General features: G+C 33.7%; 1 protein-coding gene across 15 annotated transcripts in view; it reads right to left on the reverse strand.

The window, feature by feature from the left end:
• The window catches only part of DGKB (diacylglycerol kinase beta), a 799,601-nt gene that overhangs the window by 188,997 nt on the left and 585,204 nt on the right, over positions 1–25,400 (reverse strand). For all 15 annotated transcript variants that reach the window (XM_030822175.1, XM_030822171.1, XM_030822169.1 and 12 more), the window contains one exon: positions 3,784–3,874. In XM_030822175.1, the coding sequence (XP_030678035.1) occupies positions 3,784–3,874 (91 nt within the window). The remainder of the gene's footprint in view (positions 1–3,783; positions 3,875–25,400) is intronic.

Below are 25,400 nucleotides of genomic sequence, written 5' to 3' on the forward strand. Positions count from 1 at the left end.
AAAAGCTTAAAAGCTAACAGCCTCAGTTAGTCAATAAATCCTGAATATTTTTATTAGGTAGAAAAAAGGTCGTTAACATATAGTACTGTGGGAGCTATTTATAGAGTGCAAGGCTGTGATGCCATTGTCCACTCTTCAGTTTTAAAATAGAAGATCTTATTCCAGAGACAAATTTAATTAAAAGAAAAGAAGACGGTTTCAATTTTTCTGCCAGTGTGTTTTAATCTTCATAAATAAGTGCGTCCTGGGTCACACTGTACGGAGGTGTTAACAACAAGCTTTATATGTGACTTTAGTGTTTCAGATCCACTTAACATGTCAGTTGATAGGACTATACAAAACGTGAAGACCTTTGGAGAGCTCTAAGTGTGGATGGTAAATGTGATGAGATACAATTAATGATAAACTGTAATTTTTTTCCATAGTAGGTCTGATTCTATGTCTATATCAGATAAAAATTATTTCTATCTTTACTCAGTGAAACCTAAAACATTGCTTTATGGGTAATTTCAGTATTAGGACACATGGGGCAGAGACTATGCTTGGGAACTCTGGCTATTGCCTTTAAGATCTCTGTTTGCCAGGTTACTGAGCAATAAGAATATTGTCTTTTGAATCCTGCTAATTTATTTTGTGTTTTTGATGCTACTCATGCCATTTATTAATTCTTGGGATCATTTAGGTTTCTAGGGGTATTTAATAATTACAATAAATCAGTACTTTGGGATGGAAATTCTTGGCTTTAAAATTTACCATCTTTCCCAATATCCCTGTCAACCAAAAGACTGAAATTTCTATAGAATAGGCTTTCTTATTCTCTCATTAACTTTACCTGGTACTCTGAGCAAACTAAACATTCATGAACTCTGTATCTTCAATTCCAAATGCTGACCTGAGTTTCTTAGGCACACATTGCACCCCTCCAAATACTTTAATATAAACATTGGTTTTAAAATATTTTCTTGTAATTTTAAAGAATTTATTTTTATCTTTTGTAATAAAGGTAGAAGATAAATATCTTTAAAAAATTCTACTTCGTGTATCATTAAATCTTTACATGTATGTGTAAATACATATATTTTCAATCAATTTGCTCATTAGATTTAAACATTGTGGCAGCAACATAGTTCTTATTTCTCTTAAATTATTGAAGAAAATGCTTATCTCTGCAATGGAGATATAATAGTATCATAAGGTTTTGATGAAGACTAAATCAAATAATATATGTGCATTGTGTAGCATCACCTGTGAGATAGTTAATAATAGGTAAATCTTAACTATTATTCCATGATATTCATATCAACCCAAATATTTGCCCTCTTTGGAAGGAGCACACCATGTGAAAGAGGAATATTAAATAAAGAGACACACAAAAGATAGTTTGATTTTGAAAAAGCTGCCAATAAAACATTTATCTATTGCTGGAGGTTCTGTTTTTACTGAAGTAGTTTATTCTGTTATATATTTTTCAAACCATAGTAGGTATAATTTTAGGACAAATAGGAAACAACAAAAAACAATCAAATTTTCGAATTGCTGTTTTTGTTATATTTAATTATAAAATAACCTTGAGGGTAGAAAGGCATATTCTGCTAATATGATAGACAGGATTCATTAAAAAGTGAGCAGAGAAGCAGATTTTGCCTAGCTATCCACACACACACACACACACACACACACACACAACAAGATACGCAAAAACACAAGGGGGCATGCACACAGTGCTGGCTGTGATTTATAAATATTATTGTAATAGCACCCAAAAGAAGCCAGGGATGCAGAGCTAGAAGGCCAGGCTGAGAGAGTAAGTAGAAACAGCACTCCGAGCAACATAACTTAGTTCTAGTGGCCCAGATTTCTTGGAGAACATTCTAAATAGTTTTTCTATAAGATCTCAAGCTCTGTGGATCAAAACCACTTAATTTTATCATTATTTAGCACATTACAAATCACCGTTTTCAAATGTATTTTCATTAAAATTCTTTTGCTGTAAACACAACACTTTTCTTAAAGATTTTTTTTTGTACTTCGTGACACATAGAATCTTATTCTATAGATCAACGGCTTTTCAATCTGTGCTCAAGGGTAGGATAAAGTAAAGGGAGGCGCAGGAGGATTCAGGATCTCCACCTACATTCAACTAAAACCATACTTCTAATTTTTCTAAAACTTTTCAGCTTCTGCTGCAAATTGTATTTGAGCATAATTTTTGAGGATAAGAAATATTCAAAATCTAGTATATAAAGCAGTTTTTTTAAAAAATAATGATTCTAAGAGTAAAGGGGAATGTATATGTTTTATTGAATATATATACACATAAATATGTATATGTATATAACAATACATATGACACATATATAACTATAAATACTATATATTTAACTATATATGCAGTTATATATGTCATATATTATCATATATAATAATATGTAACTAAATATATAACTAAATGTAGTTATATATGTCATATATTATTATATATAATAATACATAACTAAATATAACTATAGTACATATATAGTTATATAGATATACATGTATATAGTTATATACGTGTTATATATATCATTTTATATACAGTTATATATGTACATATATCATACATATACACAGATATATCATCCTAAATAGTAGTAACAGAAAGTCCATGTTGAACCCAAATCCTTCACCTCTGTAATTATGTTCCTTTCAAAGGTTATGGTCTGACCCCGTTATGAAGGGTTTTTTCCCATTCCATGACCATCAATTCTAATACTTAATTATATTTACCAATCATGATGAGATAAAAGTACTAAAAGGTTGCACTGAGAGTAGTATCATTTTTTGGTATTATTAATAACAGCAAATTAGAAATTTAGGATAATGAAGAACCTAGCCAGGCCATTGTGTGGTCCATAACTACTTCTGTTTACCAAACTTATTACCTGAATATAAGGAACTAATGATTTAGATATCAGTAGCAACTTTTTGCATTTATTTTTAAGATGAAAATTGTTGAAGCCAATGTTTCTTAATTCGTGTCAACTAGTCATTAAATGTTCATGTTTCATAATTCTGTTCCTCTGGTTTTGTCTTTATCATTTGTCAAAATACAACTTTTCTTTTTTCTTTAACCCCTAAAAATCTCTCAATATAACGAAGTCATTTTCTTTTATAATATTTCTCCAAAATTTTGAGTCCTACAGTGTCTTTTTTTTTTTTATAGACCTATTTGCTCCAAGTCTTTTTAAAATGTGTCTTTTCTGCTATCTTTGCTCTCTTTCTTGGCATTTCCACTTTCTATAAATGTAATGGGGAAATGGCAACCTTGGGAACCGAGAAAACCTAGTTAATGAATGGGAATGGAATGGAAAAGTATACTTTTTAACCTTTATTCATAAAAGTAAGTACAATTTTAGCAAAGTGTGTTTTAAAGGTTACAAGATATTGAGACCCGAAAATAATATTTTTTATGTAATCTGCAACTTTTTTCTTTCCAACTACTTTTATCTTACACCTTTCTATCTGCACTGTGCCCAGTAACAACTGCATCGGTTTCCAAAGTTGTGTTCCACTTCTCATTCCTCTGTACTATAATAAAACAACCCATATCTACACTTAACTTTAGTATGTCAGATAGTGCTGTATTCCAGATGAGTGAAAGGAATTACAATTTAAAATCTTGAGTAAGTCTCTGTGGATTGCTAATATATATTTCATTCCATGGGCTTCAATGCAAATATACTAACAGCAAAGCTCAAGCCATTTCATCGTATTACAAGAGAGAATTCATTTTTTTCTTACTTCTATTTCTACAGATTCATGTAGCTTCTTGCAGGTGGCTGAGAAAGTTTCAGATGTGCCAAACTCAAAATACCAAAATTTGTTCTTCATTCTGAAAAAGAAAAGGAAGAAGCACCTTAGGCAATTATCAATAACACAGGGATCTTTTAAAAAATGGTCTAACTCTGTCTTGTATTATAATAGAAAAGGTCTGAGGACATGTGACATCTAAAATTTAATAGATGGTCATATAATTTTCAAAGCTTAAATGTTGGTGCCAAACTGTATGATGACCTTGAGGGGATTATAAGAATGTGTTGGTCTAGCAGACTCAAGCAGACCTTTAACTTTTTGTGGGTTCATCACATTTTAAAAAATGGTTTTAATGCTCATGATTCTTAGCTTGTTCTTAGGCAACAAGTGAAGAATGCACAATAGTGGGAAATTATGATACAGCATGAAGTTTTTTAGTTCTTTCAAGAATTAACTAATAATATAGAATAAAATAACTAAGAAAGTAATAACAATATTATATCAATAAAAGTTGCAAAGAAATATAATTAAAATAATTTCAGTATTTAATCTGAAAGTAAAAGACTCAAAATTTATTTTCTTCTATGACTTGATGATATTTTTGGCTTTTTGTACCAGGTAATTAAATTTATTATCACTTAATGTAATTTGACAAAGGTCAAATAGATTTTTATATTATCTAGTATTGGATTTGAAATTTTATTCTTGTGAAAAAAATGCAGTATTTGATTATACATAATTCTAACAGTGATCATGCCCTCCATTAGAAGACAATACATGTAAGTGACAGACATTTTCACACATAGAAATGAAACAAAGAAGTTTTTGTTATGGTATTTGAGTATGTCTCTCATATCAAATCAAAGTATTCTGTTTGACTTAAAAATATTGATATCTGCTTCTTACATTAGAATGTAAAACATTTTGACAATTAAAAAGACATTTGGCAAGGGCCTTACTACTTAATTCAAGCCTATTATTGGTTTGAAAAATGACATTAAACCTACCTAATAGAGTGCTTATTATTATGCTATGTTAAATCCAATAGAGTGCTTATTATTATGCAGAGTTCTCTGATATAAAATTATAAAATACAAAGTAATGTTATATTATCTATCTAAACATAGTCAATAATGTTTAGGCTCTCACAAGGTTTTATTTGCTTACAAAATTCACAATCCCTTCATGAATCAGTCATATTCAGGCCAGTAATCTGAAGGTCAGTATAAGTTTCATAGGATTCTAGCACCATGAATCTTAATTCTTTTCCAGAGAATATTTGACTTAGTTTATGGCCTTATTTCATATATGTGAGCAGATATAAACAGATGATAGCTAGTGAGATAGGTTAGAGGTAAATATTTAATGACAAGATTTGTGGGCCTGTATCTACATATGCGTCTATATTAAAATAATGTAAATGTCTATTTTACAGAATGGATATGCTTTCATAAATTTACACACTGAAGTCATGTAAAATTAAAATATTTTACTATTGAGATTTATCATTCTGATGAAAAACATATCATTCTATAGATGGAGAGAAAAATATTGGTTTATACAAAGAGGTCTGAAGACATTCTTAATGAATATTTTATGACTATTGGAATAGTCTTTCCATATTCAGCAACTTTCTAATAACATTTCTGTGTTATTCTTTTCTCCAGACCTTCCAGGATTCATTCATTCATTCAACAAAAGTTTAATGAGAACATTCACTGTGTTAAGTACTATAGACACAAATATAAATGCAATTACCTTTGTCCCCAAGGAGCTCAGAATGTTATAAACTTATGGGCATATCAGTTTGTTAAGGGAGGCAGGAAGGTAATGGAGGGAGTATGCCTGGACATGTGAGGCCCACTGGGATCTTAGTTATTATGGACCTTATGTGCTAGGACTGAGTCTCTTCCCTACACTGTCTCAAAACCACAATTAGATATCACCTCTTTTTTGTTAGGATGGCTATTTTCAAAAACACCTCAGATAACAAGTACTGGCAAGGGTGTGGACAAAAGGGAACATTTGTATACTGTTAATGAGAAAACAAATTTGTACAGCCATTATGGAAAACAGTACTGTTTCCTCAAAAAATTAAAAAATAGAACAACCATATGATCCAGCAATCTCTCTTCTGTATATATACCCCAAAGAAATGAAATCAATACCTCAAAGAGGTATTGTTGGACCTTATGCTAAGTGAAGGAAGCCAGAACAGAAAGACAAATCTTGCATGATCTCACTTATATGCAGAATCAAAAAAAGGCAAATATATAGAAGCAAAGAGTACAACTGTGGTTATCAGGGGTCAAGGATTGGGGGAAATAAGGAAATGTTGGTCAAAGGATGTAAACTTACAGTTATAAGATAAGTAAGTTTTGGAGACCTAATGTACAGTATGGTGGCTATAGTTAATAATAATGTATGGTAGCAAGGGGGAAAATAATGTATTATATATTTGAAATTAACTAGAGTAGTAGATTATAAGTTTCTATGTGAAGTCATGGATATGTAATTAGCTTCATTGTGATAATTATTTCACAATATATGAAAACATAATGTACATCTTGAATATATATATAATTTTTAAAAATTTGTAAATTATACCTTAATAAAGCTGGAGAATAATAAATAGACATTATTTTGAGACAAATTTAGATTCACGTGCAGTTGTAAAAAGTAACACAGAGGAGTCCAATGTGCCCATTACAGTTTCCCCCAATGAAAATATCTTGCAAACTGTAGTACAACAGGACAACCACAATGCTGACACTGATACAGTCAAGATGCAGAACATTCTCATCACCACGAGGTTCCCTCATGTTGCTCTTTTATAACCACATCCACTTCCACCTGCCCCCACTCCCTCCTTTCCTTCGATCACCACTAATCTGTTCTCTAGTTCTATAATTTTGTTATTTCAAGAATGGATATAAATGGACTCATATAATAAGCAAATTTTGGCATTTGAATTTCTCACTTAGATTCATCCAGGTTGTTTCACGTATCAACAGTTTCTTCCTTTTATCACTGAGTAGTAGTACATGGTATGAATGCATCATAGCAAAGGACTAGTATTTAGAATATATAAAGAACTCCGATGATTCGGCAGTAAAAACAACCCAAACAATTTAATTAGAAAGCAAGAAAAGACATAAACAGACATTTCACCAAAATAGATATACAGATGAAAAAAAAAATGGAAAGATGCTCAACAACATTAGCTTTTAGAGAAATATAAGTTAAAACCACAATGAGATATCACCCCACACTTAACAGAATGACTAAAAAAAAAAGTAAAAATAATCTTGAATATATATAATTTTCATGTGATTTGTACCCCAATAAAGCTGAACATAAAAACATTGGTCTATTATGAAAAATAATAAATTGAATTTCTAAGTGAAATATGAGCCAAGTATTGTAGGAACATACTTCAATGATTCAACTAATTTTATCTCAAGAGTCCTGCAAGCTTTAGAATAAAAGGTAGCACGTGAATGAATAAGTAGTAGAAGGCAAGCAGAGAAAGAAGAAGAGAGAAGTTCTGTGCACCTTTGGGAGTGCTGTATGATTTAAGAGTAGGCTAAATACCAACTAACAAGTGTGGTAGGGTCTGTTTCAGAACATGTAAACCAAGTTAATGGTTTTAGACTTGATGTTATGATTAAGAAGAAGCTGACAGAAGTTTATTAGCAGAGGGGTGACATGGTGAACTTTGTTTTATGGGCAAACAAATCTGGCAGAAACATAAAAATGGGCTGGAGTGTTGAAATGCTGGTGTCATTAAGAGAACTGTAGTTATTGGAATAATTCATATAAAATATAATTGAAGGCCTAACTAAATGGCAACAGAAATGGAAAAGAGGGGCTCAAATCAAGAGCTATAAATGAGGTAGAATCAATAGGAACTGGTGATATTTGATTTTACTGATTTATGCCATACCTAGATTATCTCTGAATGCATAGACGAGAATACCAGAGTCTAAATCCAGCATAAAAAGAGATATGGGTTTATATTTTGGCAGGTTCTGTGATCTAATGTACACTGTATTGTAGTTTGAAAATTTTACAAATATATATATGAGGCTTTGGCTTGTATAGAAATGATTATTCCCTGTATTTCCATTATGTCCATCAAAGTTCTTCACAGCGTAATTAGGATTATGTGTGTTTCTATCAGTTATCCAAGATATACTCACTTTAGCAAACATATCACAAGAAACAGAAATTCTGAGAATTTACATTCAGCCCTTATTCACCATATTAGTTAGCATTACTGCTCATGTGCAAAAGCTACTTTAAATTCTCCATTATTACAACCATTTTATGTTTCACTTAGATAAATATATGGAGGTAATAAAATGCACATGGTATCAGATTCCACATGACAAATTAAAGGCTGTTAAATTTTATTTTTTTCAACCAAACTGGTTTTAGGTTGTAGAAATGCAAAAAAGCACATTTAAGCATTTATGCTATCTACTTTTATGGTTCACATTAGAAAATGATCCAAATAATTCAAACTCAAATTTGTCAGTGAAAACATAGCTTTGGACTTTAAGAATATGGTAACTCGACATTTAACCTATTGTGAAATGGTCACAGCAAAGTCAAATTTATCGTATTCCTGGACAGATTGTGTGACTCCAAGGAAAGTAACAAAGGTCCTATAAACCTCACAAAAGTTATTCATATAATTATTATTTGAATTAACATAGCAAACCCTATGCCAATGAATGTAATTGTAAATCTACAAGTTTCTATTTCATGCTCAAAGTGCTTGGCTACCAGATAGTCAGGTAAAGACGAAGAAATTTGCTCCCATTTACCTGGCATTTTCATACTAACTGTAATTTTGCTTCTTTTACATATCCTGAGAAATGTGAACTATCAGAGACTTTGTTCAAGCAAAATCCTTCTTGTTGCTATGAAATTTAGTTAATATTCAGTTCTTCAAGTTTTTAACTTTCAAATGGGTAATTTAATTTCCAGCAATATATTTTCCTTGGAGTTTTTCTTCCTGCCTTACAGATCTTTTATTTTGGCTTTCATCGGCTTAGTAACATTAATACAGCAAACATAAAACAAAACAAACAAACGAAACTGTAAAGTACCTGTGCATTTTCCAAAAAGAATACAAAGTATCCTAATTAGACATGAAACCCATTTCTAACAAAGATGCAACATACAGAGGACGATGAAATTATCTCATTTGTCTTACTGTAGAAGGCTCAAAAGTCATAAGCAACAAAAAAAGTTTTAACTTAGTGAAATTACTCTGAGAGGTCATATTTTTATTTTACAGGTGCATTTGTTTTATTATTTTTCATGTATTTAGTGGGGATTTAGGTGGCATAGGAAGATAATTTATTATGTATAAAACAGAAAGACTTCTACTAGATACTGAACCCATTTTCAAGCATCGTTAACTAAGTAATTTGACCTATACTGTGTGGATAACATGCTCAACCGAGGAGAAAATAAATCTCTTTTGATCTTTGCTTTTCAAATAAAAACAAAATCATAATATTCTAAGTAGCTTAGTTAAAATGAAATTAAATATTTAATTACTAAGGATGTTTCAGAAATCCTATCTTTTTTATTAGTTGTTTTCACTTTTGTCCTGTTATTAAAATATTTTATGTGTCATTTCAAATCTGGTTTTAAAATAATTTTCTTGTGGAGAACATAGTCTTTAACTATGTTATTCGATAACTTTATTTTAATACTAAAACAGTCTCATAATTCTATGGCATACCCTTGAAGCACAGCAGGAATTTGGACTTGCTTAACTAAGCTGGTTAATGGGAAAGGTTGACTTATAGTAATACTGCAGAGTAAGTGTTTAAAGTGGGTACATTTATGTCATAGAATCAATTCAGTTTTATTCACTTTTTCATTGCCAAGAAACATTACACTAAACATGGGTTATAGGGTTACTCATTTATTCCTAAATGTAGTGAGGTATTACTTTAAAAAATATACCACAAGTCAAATGGAAGGGCCCCAGTGGGACCTGATTCACCAGTGAATGAGCAGTGTCTGAAAGCTGCAGTTCAGGGAGGGAAAAGCACTCCCAGAGTAGCTGCAGCAGACAGAATGTTGGCAGGGCACAGGGAGCCTGGCCGGCAAATGAGCCCTAGGTCAGTGCAGAGGGAAAGGGAGGATACATTTGTAGTTTGTTTTTCATCACTTCTTGAAGTCCCCTGGGAAATTAAATGTCATCTGTATGAACTATGGCCATAGGTATTTGTTAAGAACTAAGTCCTGGCCCAGTTGAATAAAATCAGCAATGTAATTTTTTTGATTGGCAACTATAAATTCACCAATAAAGAGTTACGAAAAAGGTTGCTCAAAGTATGTAATAGTGGCATGAATGGGAACTTTTACTCAAATTTGTAAAAATTATAGTATCAAATTTAAGTATATAAAAAGTTATGCATTTGCATGTAGAAACTTGAAACTACAATTTTATGGCAATTACTATTCAGATGAACACATTAGTGGTGGAAGTGACCCTAAATTCTACACATGTTATAGAAAGAACTCCATTTTATTTAAACTCCTAAACCTAGGCTTTTTGTTCACAGAAATGTGTACTTTTTTTGGAGTAAGAGAATAATGTTGACAATGTTATTTTATAAGGAAGAAAAACAGCTATGATCACTGCAGTGGAGACATTTAATATTCACATTGAAGAAGGCAAACATTTTTCAGATTTCTAGACAACAGGTAGAGATATAAATTTATTCAAATGAAAGATAAAAATGCTTCTATCTCATGCTCATTCGTAAGATGTGCTTGTTAAGTCCCAGGGAGACAATGAAACAAGCTATAGAAACTTCAGACAGAATCATATGCTACTCCATCTTAGTTTGTAAAAGAAAAGATGGATATTCTAAAACTATAATTTTTAACCTGAATTACTTTTACAGGAGTAAAGAAACTTTTTTTATATGTAAGTGTAAGAAAAGGATGCACCCAAAGATCAAATATTTTAGTTTTTAATTATTTCAACAATTCCCTATGGAAAAAAAAGTGGTTATTTAAGTGTTTTGATGTGTAAGAATTTTCTATCATAATACTAATTATTTCTTACCTAAATGTTCTCTAGTTCTCTATTTGTATTGTATATTAGAACTAATTAACAGAGCAAAAATGGAAAAAGTATATAAGCAGTAGTGATCCCACATTGCAGAGTCATACCAAAAAGGCACACAAAGTCCCTAAGAGCAGTGATAAGTTCATAATTATTTGAAATGTAAACTGAAACCTGTAAAATGTTTAAACAATAACCAATCATGTTGAGAATTGAATACATTTCAATAATAATTAAATCTTTACTATTAGTGGCTCACACCTGTAATCCCAGCACTTTGGGAGGCAGAGGTAGGCGGATCACGAGGTCAGTAGTTTGAGACCAGCCTGACCAACATGGTGAAACCCAGTCTCTACTAAAAATACAAAAATTAGCCCAGCATAGTGGCGCGTGCCTGTAATCCCAGCTACTCGGGAGGCTGAGGCAGGAGAATCGTCTGAACCCGGGAGGCGGAGGCTGCAGTGAGCTGAGATCGTGCCATTGCACTCCAGCCTGGGCAAAAAGAGCAAAACTCTGTCTCAAAAACAAACAAACAAAAACGAACACACACACAAAAAACAAATAAATGTTTCTTAATAATAAAAGTGTCCCTAAGAAATTTGTTAGAAAGATTTAATGAAATGTATGATAGTAGTAATTGCTGTTGTTACGGATCATAGCACTGTCTCAAATGAGCTTAGAAGTGATGCTTCCAACATTTTATGGGAAGTAGCAAAATCTAACTCAAGAAACCCTAGCTTTTTTCCCAAATGTCTCTCATTATATACAATAATGAATGCAGCATCACTTGAACCTTTTTTTCCTGAGCCATAAGGAAAATGTTATAGGCCAGAAAGGTCATCATTAGATGACACCTTTGTTCATATTTCTGTTTAAGTGCTTTTATTTCCCTCTTCTGAAATAAGCCAACTAAAGAAGACAATGTAACCTAGAGCTGACTAATGGAACCTGAGGGAAGTATACCATGGGCATCTAGGAAAGATTTTTTTCTCTGATCAAGACACATACAAAGTAAAAGCTGTGCCCCTCTTTTCCTGTTTTTGCATGTTGTCAAGGAAAAATAAGTGGAGATGAAGGCAGCCATCTTGCCCCTATGAAGGAAAAGACAAGGGAAATCCAGAGATGATCCAGATTCTGGACAGAGCTGAACTGGCTCATCAGCAACCTTGAAATAGTCTCTGAATTTTTACTCATGAGAGATACATAAATAGAATCATTATTTATTTTGCATATGCTGTCACTTGCAGCCGAAGCACACTCAAAACATAACTCATTATGTTTTATAAGAGAATTTTCACATATATTATTGAGATATTAGAAAACCTAAATGAAGTGATATATTTTTCATACAATACTATTTTTCTAAATGTGAAACTTGGTAGTGGCTGAAATAAAGGAGGTAAAGTAGAGAATTTCTGTTCAGCATAATTCCTTGTTTTTATCTTGTGCCAAGACATGCAAATATCACTGAATATGCTTTCCTCATCTGACTTGCTGTCCCCCTAAATTTTCTAAGAGTCACTTTCACACTTATATGCGTGAAATAATTTTTTTAAAAAACATAAAATACTCCGCTTTTTTGGAGTGCTCCCAATTTGCATCTGATATTTTTTCATTGTCAATGAAGTCTATATAGACCAGTGAGTGGTAAGTTGACACTTTTCATCTTCCTCCATCCCACGTCCAGTAACTTACAAATAGAGTCATCTTGTGGTGTTTGAATTAATAAAATATACCTTGATGTCTGAGATTATCTGTAAAAATATTTAAGATATGATATTTCTCTATAATATAAATAGGAACATGTACAGCCTAGTGAAAATTGATAGTAAAATGTAATAAGGTATGTGTTCTTATATACACAAAAAGCTGTAGTTTATTTAACTGAATTACATTCATAAGTAAAAAGTGTCCAAGAAACAAAAATTGTTTTCAATAAGTTTTAAAAAATAAGAGGGCACTACAAATGCAGATATTAGCATGTTTCCACTCCTGACTTTGGATATCAGGGGAGGTTAGCATAACCCTCTCTCTGGTAGAATAGAAATTCATTTATTCAACAATCTGAGCATTTACTATAGGTCCAGTACTGTGATAAGAATTGGAATTATGTTTATATAAGAAGAGATCTCTGCATAACACTTACTTTGTATTAGAAAAAATACATTAAATTAAATTTTTTAATATAAATTGAGATCAAGTGCTATAAAGAAGATACACAAGACAGTATGTGTGTATACAATAAATGCTAAAAATTCTCAATAAACTAGGTATTGATGGAACGTATCTCAAAATAATAGGAGCAATTTATGACAAATCCACAGCCAATATAATACTGAATGAGCAAAAACTGGAAGCATTCCCTTTGAAAACCAGCACAAAACACGGATGCCCTCTCTTACCACTCCTTTTTGAGACTCTCCAATTTGAGAGTCTTCCTTAAAAAGAAATTGGCCAGGCCTTCCAAAGGTTCTTTTGCTGAAATTCCACAGTTACCAAGCAATCTGGAAGTTAATCTGGCTTTCTATGGATTTTGATATAATTAATGGGATGTCTTAAATTATGGAATTGTGTATCTGAATCCTTGGAAAGGAATTATCATCACCTCCCCTATATATTAAGTGGTATATAAATTTTATAGTAGATAAAGTTGAGCAAGTGAATAGGAGCCTGACCATTTCTGGGTGTCATGATTCAATTATGTTTCCACATTTACCAAGATGAGAGTGAGACTCTGGACTATGGATGATCACATAATCAAGATAGTGCCCACTGGAAAACCCAAATAACCTTCCTAGGCAGCAGAAACAACTAGCTGGATTATACTAGTTGACTGTGTTGAGCTAGACAGCAAATAGTGGAAGAATTGCTTGTTCCCGCATCCCCTTTCTGCCATTCACCAGTTGGCTTTCTTGGCTCTCTCCCTCTCTCCCCCTCCCTCCCTCTCTCTCTTTCTACACCACCCCCATCCTATTTAGTGGTCTTTATTGAATGCATTAAGTCAATCAATTGTTTAAGCACAATTAAACAATGTGTGAGAATATAAGCATATAAATGTGTGAGAATATAAGAATATAAAGTTCATTTCTTTCTCTTGCCTGATTGCCCTGGCCAGAACTTCCAACACTATGTTGAATAGGAGTGGTGAGAGAGGGCATCCGTGTTTTGTGCTGGTTTTCAAAGGGAATGCTTCCAGTTTTTGCTCATTCAGTACTATATTGGCTGTGGATTTGTCATAAATTGCTCCTATTATTTTGAGATACGTTCCATCAATACCTAGTTTATTGAGAATTTTTAGCATGAAGGGCTCTTGAATTTTGTTAAAGGCCCTTTCTGCATCTATTGAGATAATCATGTGGTTTTTGTTGTTGGTTCTGTTTATGTGATGGATTAAATTTATTGATTTGTGTATGTTGAACCAGCCTTGCATCCCAGGGATGAAGCCGAATTGATCATGGTGGATAAGCTTTGTGATGTGCTGCTGGATTTGGTTTGCCAGTATTTTATTGAGGATTTTTGCATCGATCTTCATCAGGGATATTGGTCTAAAATTCTCTTTTTTGTTGTTGTGTCTCCGCCAGGCTTTGGTATCAGGATGATGCTGGCCTCATAAAATGAGTTAGGGAAGATTTCCTCTTTCTCTATTGATTGGATTGTTTCAGAAGGAATGGTAGCAGCTCCAGTTTGTACCTCTGGTAGAATTCGGCTGTGAATCCATCTGGTCCTGGACTTTTTTTGGTTGGTAGGATATTAATTATTGCCTCAATTTCAGAGCCTGTTATTGGTCTATTCAAAGATTCCACTTCTTCCTGGTTTAGTCTTGGGAGGGTGTATGTGTCCAGGAATTTATCCATTTCTTCTAGATTTTCTAGTTTATTTGCATAGAGTTATTTATAGTATTCTCTGATCGTAGTTTGTATTTCAGTGGGATCAGTGGTGATATCCCCTTTATCATTTTTTATCGCATCTATTTGATTCTTTCCTCTTTTCTTCTTTATTAGTCTTTCTAGCTGTCTATCAATGTTGTTGATCTTTTCAAAATCCAGTTCCTGGATTCATTTATTTTTTGAGGGGTTTTTTGTGTCTCTAACTCCTTCAGTTCTGCTCTGATCTTAGTTATTTCTTGCCTTCTGTTAGCTTTTCAATTTGTTTGTTCTTGCTTCTCTAGTTCTTTTTTTTTTTTTTTTTTTTTTTTTTTGAGACAGAGTCTCGTTCTATTGCCCAGGCTGGAGTGCAGTGGCACGATCTTGGCTCACTGCAAGCTCCACCTTCCAGGTTCACGCCATTCTCTTGCCTCAGCCTCCCGAGTAGCAGGGACTACAGGCGCCTGCAACCACGCCCAGCTAATTTTTTGTATTTTTAGTAGAGATGGGTTTCATTGTGTTAGCCAGGATGGTCTCGATCTCCTGACCTCGTGATCTGCCCACCTTGGCCTCCCAAAGTGCTGGGATTAGAGGCGTGAGCCACCGCGCCCGGCCTTCCTTCTCTAGTTCTTTTAATTATGATGTTAGGGTGTGGATTTTAGATCTTTCCTGCTTTCTCTTGTGGGAATTTAGTGCTATAAATTTCTGTCTACACACTGCTTTAAATGTGTCGCAGAGATTCTGGTACATTGTGTCTTTGTTCTTATTGGTTTCAAAGAACATCTTTATTTCTGCCTTCATTTTATTATTTACCCAGTAGTCATTCAGGAGCAGGTTGTTCAGTTTCCATGTAGTTGTGTGGTTTTGAGTAAGTTTCTTAATCCTGAGTTCTAATTTGATTGCACTGTGGTCTGAGAGACAGTTTGCTGTTATTTCTGTTCTTTTACATTTGCTGAGGAGTGCTTTACTTCCAAATATGTGGTCAATTTTGGAATAAGTGCGATATGGTGCTGAAAAGAATGTATATTCTGTTGATTTGGGGTGCAGAGTTCTGCGGATGTCTATTAGGTCTGCTTGTTGCAGAACTGAGTTCATGTCCTGGATATCCTTGTTAACCTTCTGTCTCATTGATCTAATATTGACAGTGGGGTGTTAAAGTCTCCCATTATTATTGTGTGGGAGTCTGAGTCCCTTTGTGGGTCTCTAAGGACTTGCTTTATGAATCTGGGTGCTCCTGTATTGGGTGCATATATATTTAGGATAGTTAGCTCTTCTTGTTGAATTGATCACTTTACCATTATGTAATGGCCTTCTTTGTCTCTTTTGATCTTTGTTGGTTTAAAGTCTGTTTTATCAGAGACTAGGATTGCAACCCCTGCTTTATTTTGCTTTCCATTTGCTTGGTAGATTTCCTCCATCCCTTTATTTTGAGCCTATGTGTGTCTTTGCACGTGAGATGAGTCTCCTGAATACAGCATACCAATGGGTCTTGACTCTTTATCCAATTTTCCAGTCTGTGTCTTTTAATTGGGGCATTTAACACATTTAAATTTAAGGTTAATATTGTTATGTGTGAATTTGATCCTGTCATTATGATATTAACTGGTTATTTTGCCCATTAGTTGATGCAGTTTCTTCATAGCATTGATGGTCTTTATAATTTGGCATGTTTTTGCAGTGGCTGGTACTGGTTGTTCCTTTCCATGTTTAGTGCTTCCTTCAGGAGCTCTTGTAAGGCAGGCTTGGTGGTGAAAAAATCTCTCAGCATTTGCTTGTCTGTAAAGGATTTTATTTCTCCTTCACTTATGAAGCTTAGTTTGGCTGGATATGAAATTCTGGGTTGATAATTCTTTTCTTTAAGAATATTGAATATTGCCCCACACTCTTGCTTGTAGAGTTTCTGCAGAGAGATCTGCTGTTAGTCTGATGGGCTTCCCTTTGTGGGTAACCCAACCTTTCTCTCTGGCTGCCTTTAACGTTTTTTCCTTCATTTCAACTTTGGTGAATCTGACAATTATGTGTCTTGGGGTTGGTCTTCTCAAGGAGTATCTTTGTGGCATTCTCTGTATTTCCCGAATTTGAATGTTGGCCTGTCTTGATGGGTTGGGGAAGTTCTCCTGGATAATATCCTGAAGAATGTTTTCCAACTTGGTTTCATTCTCCCCATCACTTTCAGGTACACCAGTCAAATGTAGATTTGGTCTATTCACATAGTCCCATATTTCTTGGAGGCTTTGTTCATTTCTTTTTACCCTTTTTTTGTCTAAACTTCCTGCTTTATTTCATTAATTTTATCTTCAATCACTGATACCCTTTCTTCCACTTGATCAAATCAGTTATTGAAGCTTGTGCATGCCTCATGTAGTTCTCGTGCCATGGTTTTCAGCTCCATCAGGTCATTTAAAGTCTTCTCTACATTGTTTATTCTAGTTAGCCATATTCAATAAGGAAAAGAAGTCAAATTGTCCCTGTTTGCAGATGACATGATTGTGTATTTAGAAAACCCCATCATCTCACCCAAAATCTTCTTAAGCTGATAAGCAACTTCAGCAAAGTCTCAGGATACAAAATCAATGCACAAAAATCACAAGCATTCCTATACACCAATAACAGACAAGCAGAGCTAAATCATGAGTGAACTCCCATTAACAATTGCTACAAAGAGAATAAAATGCCTAGGAATCCAACTTACAAGGGATGGGAAGGACCTCTTCAAGGAGAACTACAAACTACTGTTCAATGAAATAAAAGAGGACACAAACAAATGGAAGAACATTCCATGCTCATGGATAAGAAGAATCATGAAAATGACCATACTTCCCAAGGTAATTTATAGATTCAATGCCATCCCCATCAAGCTACCAATGACTTTCTTCACAGAATTGGAAAAAAACTACTTTAAAGTTCATATGGGACCAAAAAAGAGCCCACCTTGCCAAGACAATCCTGAGCAAAAAAAACAAAGCTGGAAGCATCACACTACCTGACTTCAAACTATACTACAAGGCTACAGTAACCAAAACAGCATGGTACTGGTACCAAAACACATACACACACACACACACACACACACACACACACACACACACATATATATATATAAATGGAACAGAACAGAGGCCTCAGAAATAACACCACACATCTACAACCAACTGATCTTTGACAAACCTGACAAAAACAAGCAGTGGTGAAGGAATTCCCTATTTAATAAATGGTGCTGGGAAAACTGGCTAGCCATATGGAGAAAGCTGAAACTGGATCCTTTCCTTACACCTTATACAAAAATTAATTCAAGATGGATTAAAGATTTAAATGTTAGACCTGAAACCATAAAAACCCTAGAAGAAAACCTAGGCAATACCATTCTGGACATAGGCATATGCAAGGACTTCATGATTAAACCACCAAAGCAATGGCAACAAAAGCCAAAATTGAAAGTGGGATCTAATTAAACTAAAGAGCTTCTGCACAGCAAAAGAAACTACCATCAGAGTGAACAGGCAACCTACAGAATGGGGGAAAAGTTTTGCAATCTACCCATCTGAAAAAGGGCTAATATTCAGAATCTACAAAGAACTTAAAAATTTTCAAGAAAAAAAGCAAACAACTCCATCAAAAAGTGGGCAAAGGATATGAACAGACACTTCTAAAAAGAAGACACTTATACAGCCAACAGACACATGAAAAAATGCTCATCATCACTGACCATCAGAGAAATGCAAATCAAAACCACAATGAGATACCATCTCACACCGTTAGAATGGTGATCATTAAATAGTCAGGAAACAACAGATGCTGGAGAGGATGTGGAGAAATAGGAACACTTTTACACTGTTGGTGGGAGTGTAAATTAGTTCAACCATTGTGGAAGACAGTGTGGCGATTCCTCAGGGATCTAGCACTAGAAATACCATTTGATGCAGTGATCCCATTACTGGATACATACCCAAAGGATTATAAATCATGCTACTATAAAGACGCATGCACTCGTATGTTTATTGCAGCACTATTCACAATAGCAAAGACTTGGAACCAACCCAAATGTCCTTCAATGATAGACTGGATTAAGAAAATGTGGCACATATACACCATGGAATACTATACAGCCATAAAAAGGATGAGTTCATGTCCTTTGCAGGGTCATGGATGAAGCTGGAAACCATCATTCTCAGCAAACTATCACAAGGACAGAAAACCAAACACCACATGTTCTCATTCATAGGTGGGAATTGAACAATAAGAACACTTGGACACAGGGAGGGGAACATCACACACTGGGGCCTGTCATGGGGTTGGGGGCTGGGGGAGGGATAGCTTTAGGAGAAATACCGAATGTAAATGACGAGTTAATGGGTGCAGCAAACTAACATGGCACATGTATACCTATGTAATATGTTGCTCACATGTACCCTAGAACTTACAGTATATACATATATATATATATATATATATATATAAAATATAAAGTTCATTAGTTTTAATAGAGTTCAACAGATATTTAAGGAGCACCTACTAAGTTTCAGGGAAGTTAATTTAATGTAGCTGTTTCAGTAGACTTCAAAGACAGCTGAGATTTCCCATCCTGAATCATGGGCAACTTTTTACAACTAGAAGAGACATTAATTGGTAACTTTGGGCATCTAACAAATATCTGAAGGGGACTCAGATTATTAAACTAGATAACCTTGTTTAATAACATTTTCTTGGCATATTCAAATATTAATGACACCCCAAATCACTAGGCAAAGCAATCTCAAAATGCAACATAGGGAGTTCAACATGTGAGAAAAAAGGAGTATACATATATTTTGGAAAAACACATTTACTTTCATCACTGAAAGACCAGTTAATACTTCTCAATTGTCTTCAGTGGTATAGAAGAATTTTAAATCACTAATTATGTAACATTAGAACATATTATGTCTGCTACATATATTTTTCCTAACCAATTTTTAGATGCTATATTTTGTAAAACTTGCAAAAATCGAGAAAAAATTACACCTCTCTAGCTCCTTCACACATTATTTCCCTTACTATATTCTGTGAAGACTACCACAGCTTCACAACTTAAAAAAAATACTTCTAATAAAACTTGTTTCTGTTCTCTGAAAATTAGTTAAGTGTTTTTTACCTTTTGTTTTTCTTCACACATCAGCAGTCTTTTTCCAATTCTGTAACAAGAAGCATAACTTTGCATTTTGAAAATGCCAGTCACCTTAAAACTTCTCTCATGCTAGAAACAGAAAAAACAACAGTTCTCCTTTTTCTAATGCTATGGAAGAGTGGTTTTACATACACATTAATTATCTGGTATAAAAATGATAAGAAATAAGAATCAGGCTACTTGAATTATATTGAAAATATTGATATTTTTAATCAAATTGAATAATTCTATAGTCTAACACATAAATCAGTAAATCCATTATTATTTAGATTGCATTTTTTGTCATTGATTTACATCTTGAGGGACTCAGATGACTGCCTGAAATATCATGATCTGTTTTTGTTGCCAGTCATGATGCTATAATTTATATAAAATATTCAAGCTGACTTGTACATAAACTAATTGACAGATGTAGGAATTGTCATTTGGGGATTAATCATTTTGCCAGTACATTCAAGTACATGTTAGATAATTCTAAGATGTACGTAAAGGAAACATCCCCTCTCTTTTTCTCTCCAATATTGTCTACTGTTTTATTTTTAAAATATGCCTACCCTTATACCATTTTCTCCTATTTAAAATTATGTCCATATAAACAGATAATAAATGGAGATGAATTCCAATTGGGAATAGTTTTATAAGATAAAACTAGTTTCAATTTGCATTACCATCAACAAATAGCCAAATCACCCTTTTTTCCTATATTAAAATACTAGCAACATGTAGCATTCATTTACCAGATTTAAATTTTAAAAAGACCTGTATTTTTACATGAGTCAGAAAAAAAGTGAGACTCTTGTCCAGAGAAATAGTACTGCAGTCTGAATCTAGATACAGTATTGAAATCAAATTCTGAATATTATTGGATATTTACGGTCACTCATTTAGGTTAGTGACTCATTTACATACGCTTTCTATACTGAACAGATTACAGAGATTAGGGAAAATACATTACTGTCATTTTGTACCAATCAATAAGAAAGCAAATTCTCCTGGAGGCTCCTTTTAGTGGGTGATCAAATATTCATAAAATAAATCATAAAGATTATTCTTATTTATAAGTTTTAGTGTCCCTACATTTTGGCAGTTGATTATCAAGAATTCATTGAACAACATATGTGAGCAGGACCTCTATTTCTTATTTAGCCATTTCTCTAAAAATCTGGAATTTAATCATTTGAGACAGATGAGAAAAAATGACAACTTCCCAATGAACATAAAAGGGAAGACCACAGAAAATAATGCCTATTATTTTTGCTCATTAATTCATTCATTCAACAAGTATTTATTGAATACCTGTTACGCATGAAGCACTATTCTAGTTGCCAGAAATTCATCAATGATTAAAATATATAAAGTTTCTGCCCTCATATTGCTTATAATTTTTATTTATCTAAATGTGAGATTAGATTGCTTATATAACTTAGAATTAATGTACCACTCTCTCCACGTCTTCTCATTCTTAGAGTGTATATACAATAAAAACCCAAAACAAAATGTAACAAAACATAAAACAGTTAATCTAGTCAATTTCTGGACTAGGTTTTATAATTAAATGACAATTACATTCATATTATTATATTATTTTGTATTGTATTACATGCATATTAATGTATTACAATGTACTGTTTAATATAGTGGTAGATTGTTTAACGGGCACGAGTTCTTCCCATTCCTGTCAGCTTCCTTCTATGCAGTGAGACTGTGCTGCTGCTTCTCCCTTCTAGACGTGAATCTCTTTCTAGGCCCTCTTGAATCAGGACCAACCTTGTGACTTATTTTGACTAATGGAACGTTACGGAAGTGATGCGTAAGCTCTGGATCCTAGGCTTCGTGGGGTTCATAAATGCCACCTTCCCCCTTTTGGAACATTGTCATGAGACCTCCGTGTTAATAAGCCCAGGATGGAAAACCACTAGGAGAGGGAGACACAGTATCCTGGCTGGGCTTCGCCTCCAGCTCATCCACCTGATTACTATCGCTAAAAAACTGCCAGGCTAATTGACAGAAATATGAGAAACAGTAACTTATTGCTGATTAAAGCCACTAAGTGTTAGTCTGGTGTGCTAAGAACAAATAGATAAAAGACACAAAAACGTATATCCCGACACTGTGCTAAATACAACATATGCAAAATTCAGCAAAAGCTTTCGTAATCTTCGCCTATAGTCTCTATCATATTGCATAGTGGAGAAGACACGAACTCTACAAGTATTCACACAAATATTGTGAAATTGCTATGGTAGCAAACAAAAGAAAGAAAAGTAAAAATATTTTATGAGAGGTTGTGATTCCTAGAGGGAAGCACATTTCTGGTACAGGTGACTTTAAGTACAAAGTCCCTGTCGGGGAAAGGAGCAGATTCCAGAAACCAATAGAAAGAAGGCATTTGAGCCTGCGATAGAGGGTTAGCATAAGATTGTGCTAGTGGGTTACGGCCAGGTATTTAGCTGTGTAGCATATTTGATATGTGGAGGATACAGTTAGTAGCAGCTCTTGTATTAAAAAAAGAAAAAGAAAATTTGGGTTTCTTTGTGTATGTGCATTTTATCTTTTTGAGCAATTACTTGCTACAAGAGCATTCAGGAAATAAAGCAAAACATGCTCCAAAATATCAGCAGAGGCAGTGCTTAAATTTCATTACTAAGGCTTCTTTCATATCTACACTCTTAAGAGTGGAAACTAAGTAACCTAAATAAATCTAATAATGAAAATGAATTAGAGAGAAATGAGCTTTGGTAATTGTGATTGTCTTTCAATTGAACAATTAGGCTTTAACATAGAAGAAAAGAAATATGATAGGGCAATTAAACACTGTATATAACCAGGCAAATCAACAAGTTTCTATAGTACAGGTCAGCTCTGTATTGTGTGACCACCGACTTTATTGACTCAGTATAATACAAAGAATATGCAAAATTTTGAAAGTGATGAAATTTTTCTGACACTACTATTATTCTCATAAATGTGCCAAGTGAAAAAATAACAATTATTTCCAATAAAAAAACTAGTGCATAGTTCTGTTAAAAACAAGATTTGTTTTCCTCTAAGCTCCAAAAATATAGACATAGCAATTAACAACCCTGAAATTCCCTTCCTTTGCCTGCAAGACTCACAATAAAATTATTGCCCAGAAGTGCTGGCAAGTGACCAAAATGAGGAGGCATTTTTGGGGATTACTGGTTTAAACAATAACTCCTTCAAACAGGGCAATCAAAGGAAAAAAAAAAGGCAAGGAAGGAAGGAAGGAAGGATGGAAGGAAGGAAGGATGGAAGGAAGGAAGGAAGGAAGGAAGGAAGGAAGGAAGGAAGGAAGGAAGGAAGGAAGGGAAAAGAAGAGAAAAATCTGTATTCTTTTTGTTACATTCAATCGTCACAATAGAGTAATTTTCTCTCATCATCCATAAATCTATCATCTTGCTAATACTTAGGTAAAATCATTTTCATTGTAGCACATAATATATATTAATAAGCTACTAGGCTTTTTCTAATATTCTACTTTCCTTTCCACTTTAGATTTAACAATCATATAATAATCACTGTTCTGCTTGCGAATGAATCATATGCAATAGTAAGGAAATAGCTAAGAGGGAGATGCCGCCCATGAGAGATTTAATCATAGGAAATGGCTGACTTTTTATTTCCAATAACCATCTGCACTCATGGTAAATCAGGTGCTAATGAAGCTCAGGCCCAGACTGCACAGGAGCATAAATCTCAAGAACCAAAAGTCGTGGAGCAACAGACCTCAGAAAAACAGAATTTTCTAAGGAAATGCACCAAAATTATCATATAGAAGGTCACCATCTGCAAACGTGTCACATAAGTGAAAATATATTTGGTAGGCCTAATACCACGTTGTGACACTGGCTGTAAACATCGAATCTCTACTTTTCTTTTGAAACTTACCACTTTCAAATATTATGATCACTTATGGTTTTTTATGTCCTCCTAGATAGTCAACATCTTGAGGGTAGGGGCTCCTCATTCCAGTTTAATTTTTATCGCCTCCTTGGTGGTTTGTCCTTATAAGTACTTGATATTTGGAGAATGAATAATAAGAACAAATTTATTAATTGTGGAATCCTACTTTTAGGGCAGGAAAGTTTTGCAGAATTTTTTTCTCCAGCGGAGGAGGAAGCCAAGTCTTAATGCAGTAGAATTTGTACCAGAATTTGTCTTCTGAGAGTCAATAAATGTACCTATATCTTCTAAGAGTTTTTGTCTCTCAGTAATTATAATCCTTAACTTCACATCTTGCTCACTCATTGTTGGAGTGATATATGTAAAAGAATCAGAACAGAGTTAGAAGGAGAAGGGACAGCCCAGAACCGACAGTATAAATTCAAATCCTGTCACAAAATGATGCAAGTCTAGGACTTGACAAAATAATTTCCTTTTTCTATATGGTAGTATAATACATAGATCATATCTACCTTGTAATTATTAATCATTATATTTTTTAGCCACTGGCAAATAATATCAAAGCAAAGACCTGGTAAAGAAGAGGTATGATATCTCTATCAACTCTTGAACCAACCTAAGTTCTATACCATCCCACACTTCACTTAGCCTCATTATTCTTTACTTGTTTCCATGAATGCAGAAATCTTAGTCAAGTGTTAATAAGCCTTTTATTTTCATTTGTTTTCTGTAAAAAAATATAATTAGCACAAAAAAGAAATCTGGTTGCTAGAGCCAATTAGTCTGTAAATAGCTTTATAAACTGTCTTAGGTAAATATTAATACTTAGAGCAGTGGTTTTTAATTTTCTGTGGATCACAGATACTTGAAGAATTTGATGACAGGTGTGAACCGTCTGCCCTGATATAAACACATGATATATATGTGCAGAATTATGGCTAAAATTTCAGGAGTTTTACAGTCTTGAAATCTATTAATAGTGCCCAGAACTGTGTAAGTCCAGGTCAGAATTTCTGACTATAGTTGTATTTGCAAACTGAGAAATTAACAAAGATCTTAGGTGGAATTCATCATACATAACAGACTTTAGATGTAGATTGTTTTTTATTTCTTATCCAAAAAGTTAATCAATACCAGAATTTATCATGCTTTATTACAATTTGAAACTGTGTTTTCATATATCCACATGAAATCCATATGAAACAAAATAATGAATCTTTTCATTTAAAACTGAGAAGACAAATTTTACCATTCAGTGTATATTTTCTGGACATGATATATAGAGTTGTATTCAGGTAATGTTATGCAGTACTAATAAGCATTCACAAAATTAGAGTTGCTTACATCTGATGAGTGGGTTTTAACCCTCAGAAGCTAGTTAATGCATAGCCCTGCCCCAGGCAAACTGACATTGCTGGATCCCGAATGTGTTGGCATTTGACCTATGTGAAGCTAACTTGCTGTTAGTGAGAGGAACATCTGTATGCGCATCCTACAACACATTATTTTCACATTTACTGCTTTCTTCTCTTTCATTTATCTTAATACATGA

The sequence above is a fragment of the Nomascus leucogenys genome, chromosome 11, assembly GCF_006542625.1.
Source record: "Nomascus leucogenys isolate Asia chromosome 11, Asia_NLE_v1, whole genome shotgun sequence".
Classification (NCBI taxonomy): Eukaryota; Metazoa; Chordata; class Mammalia; order Primates; family Hylobatidae; genus Nomascus; species Nomascus leucogenys.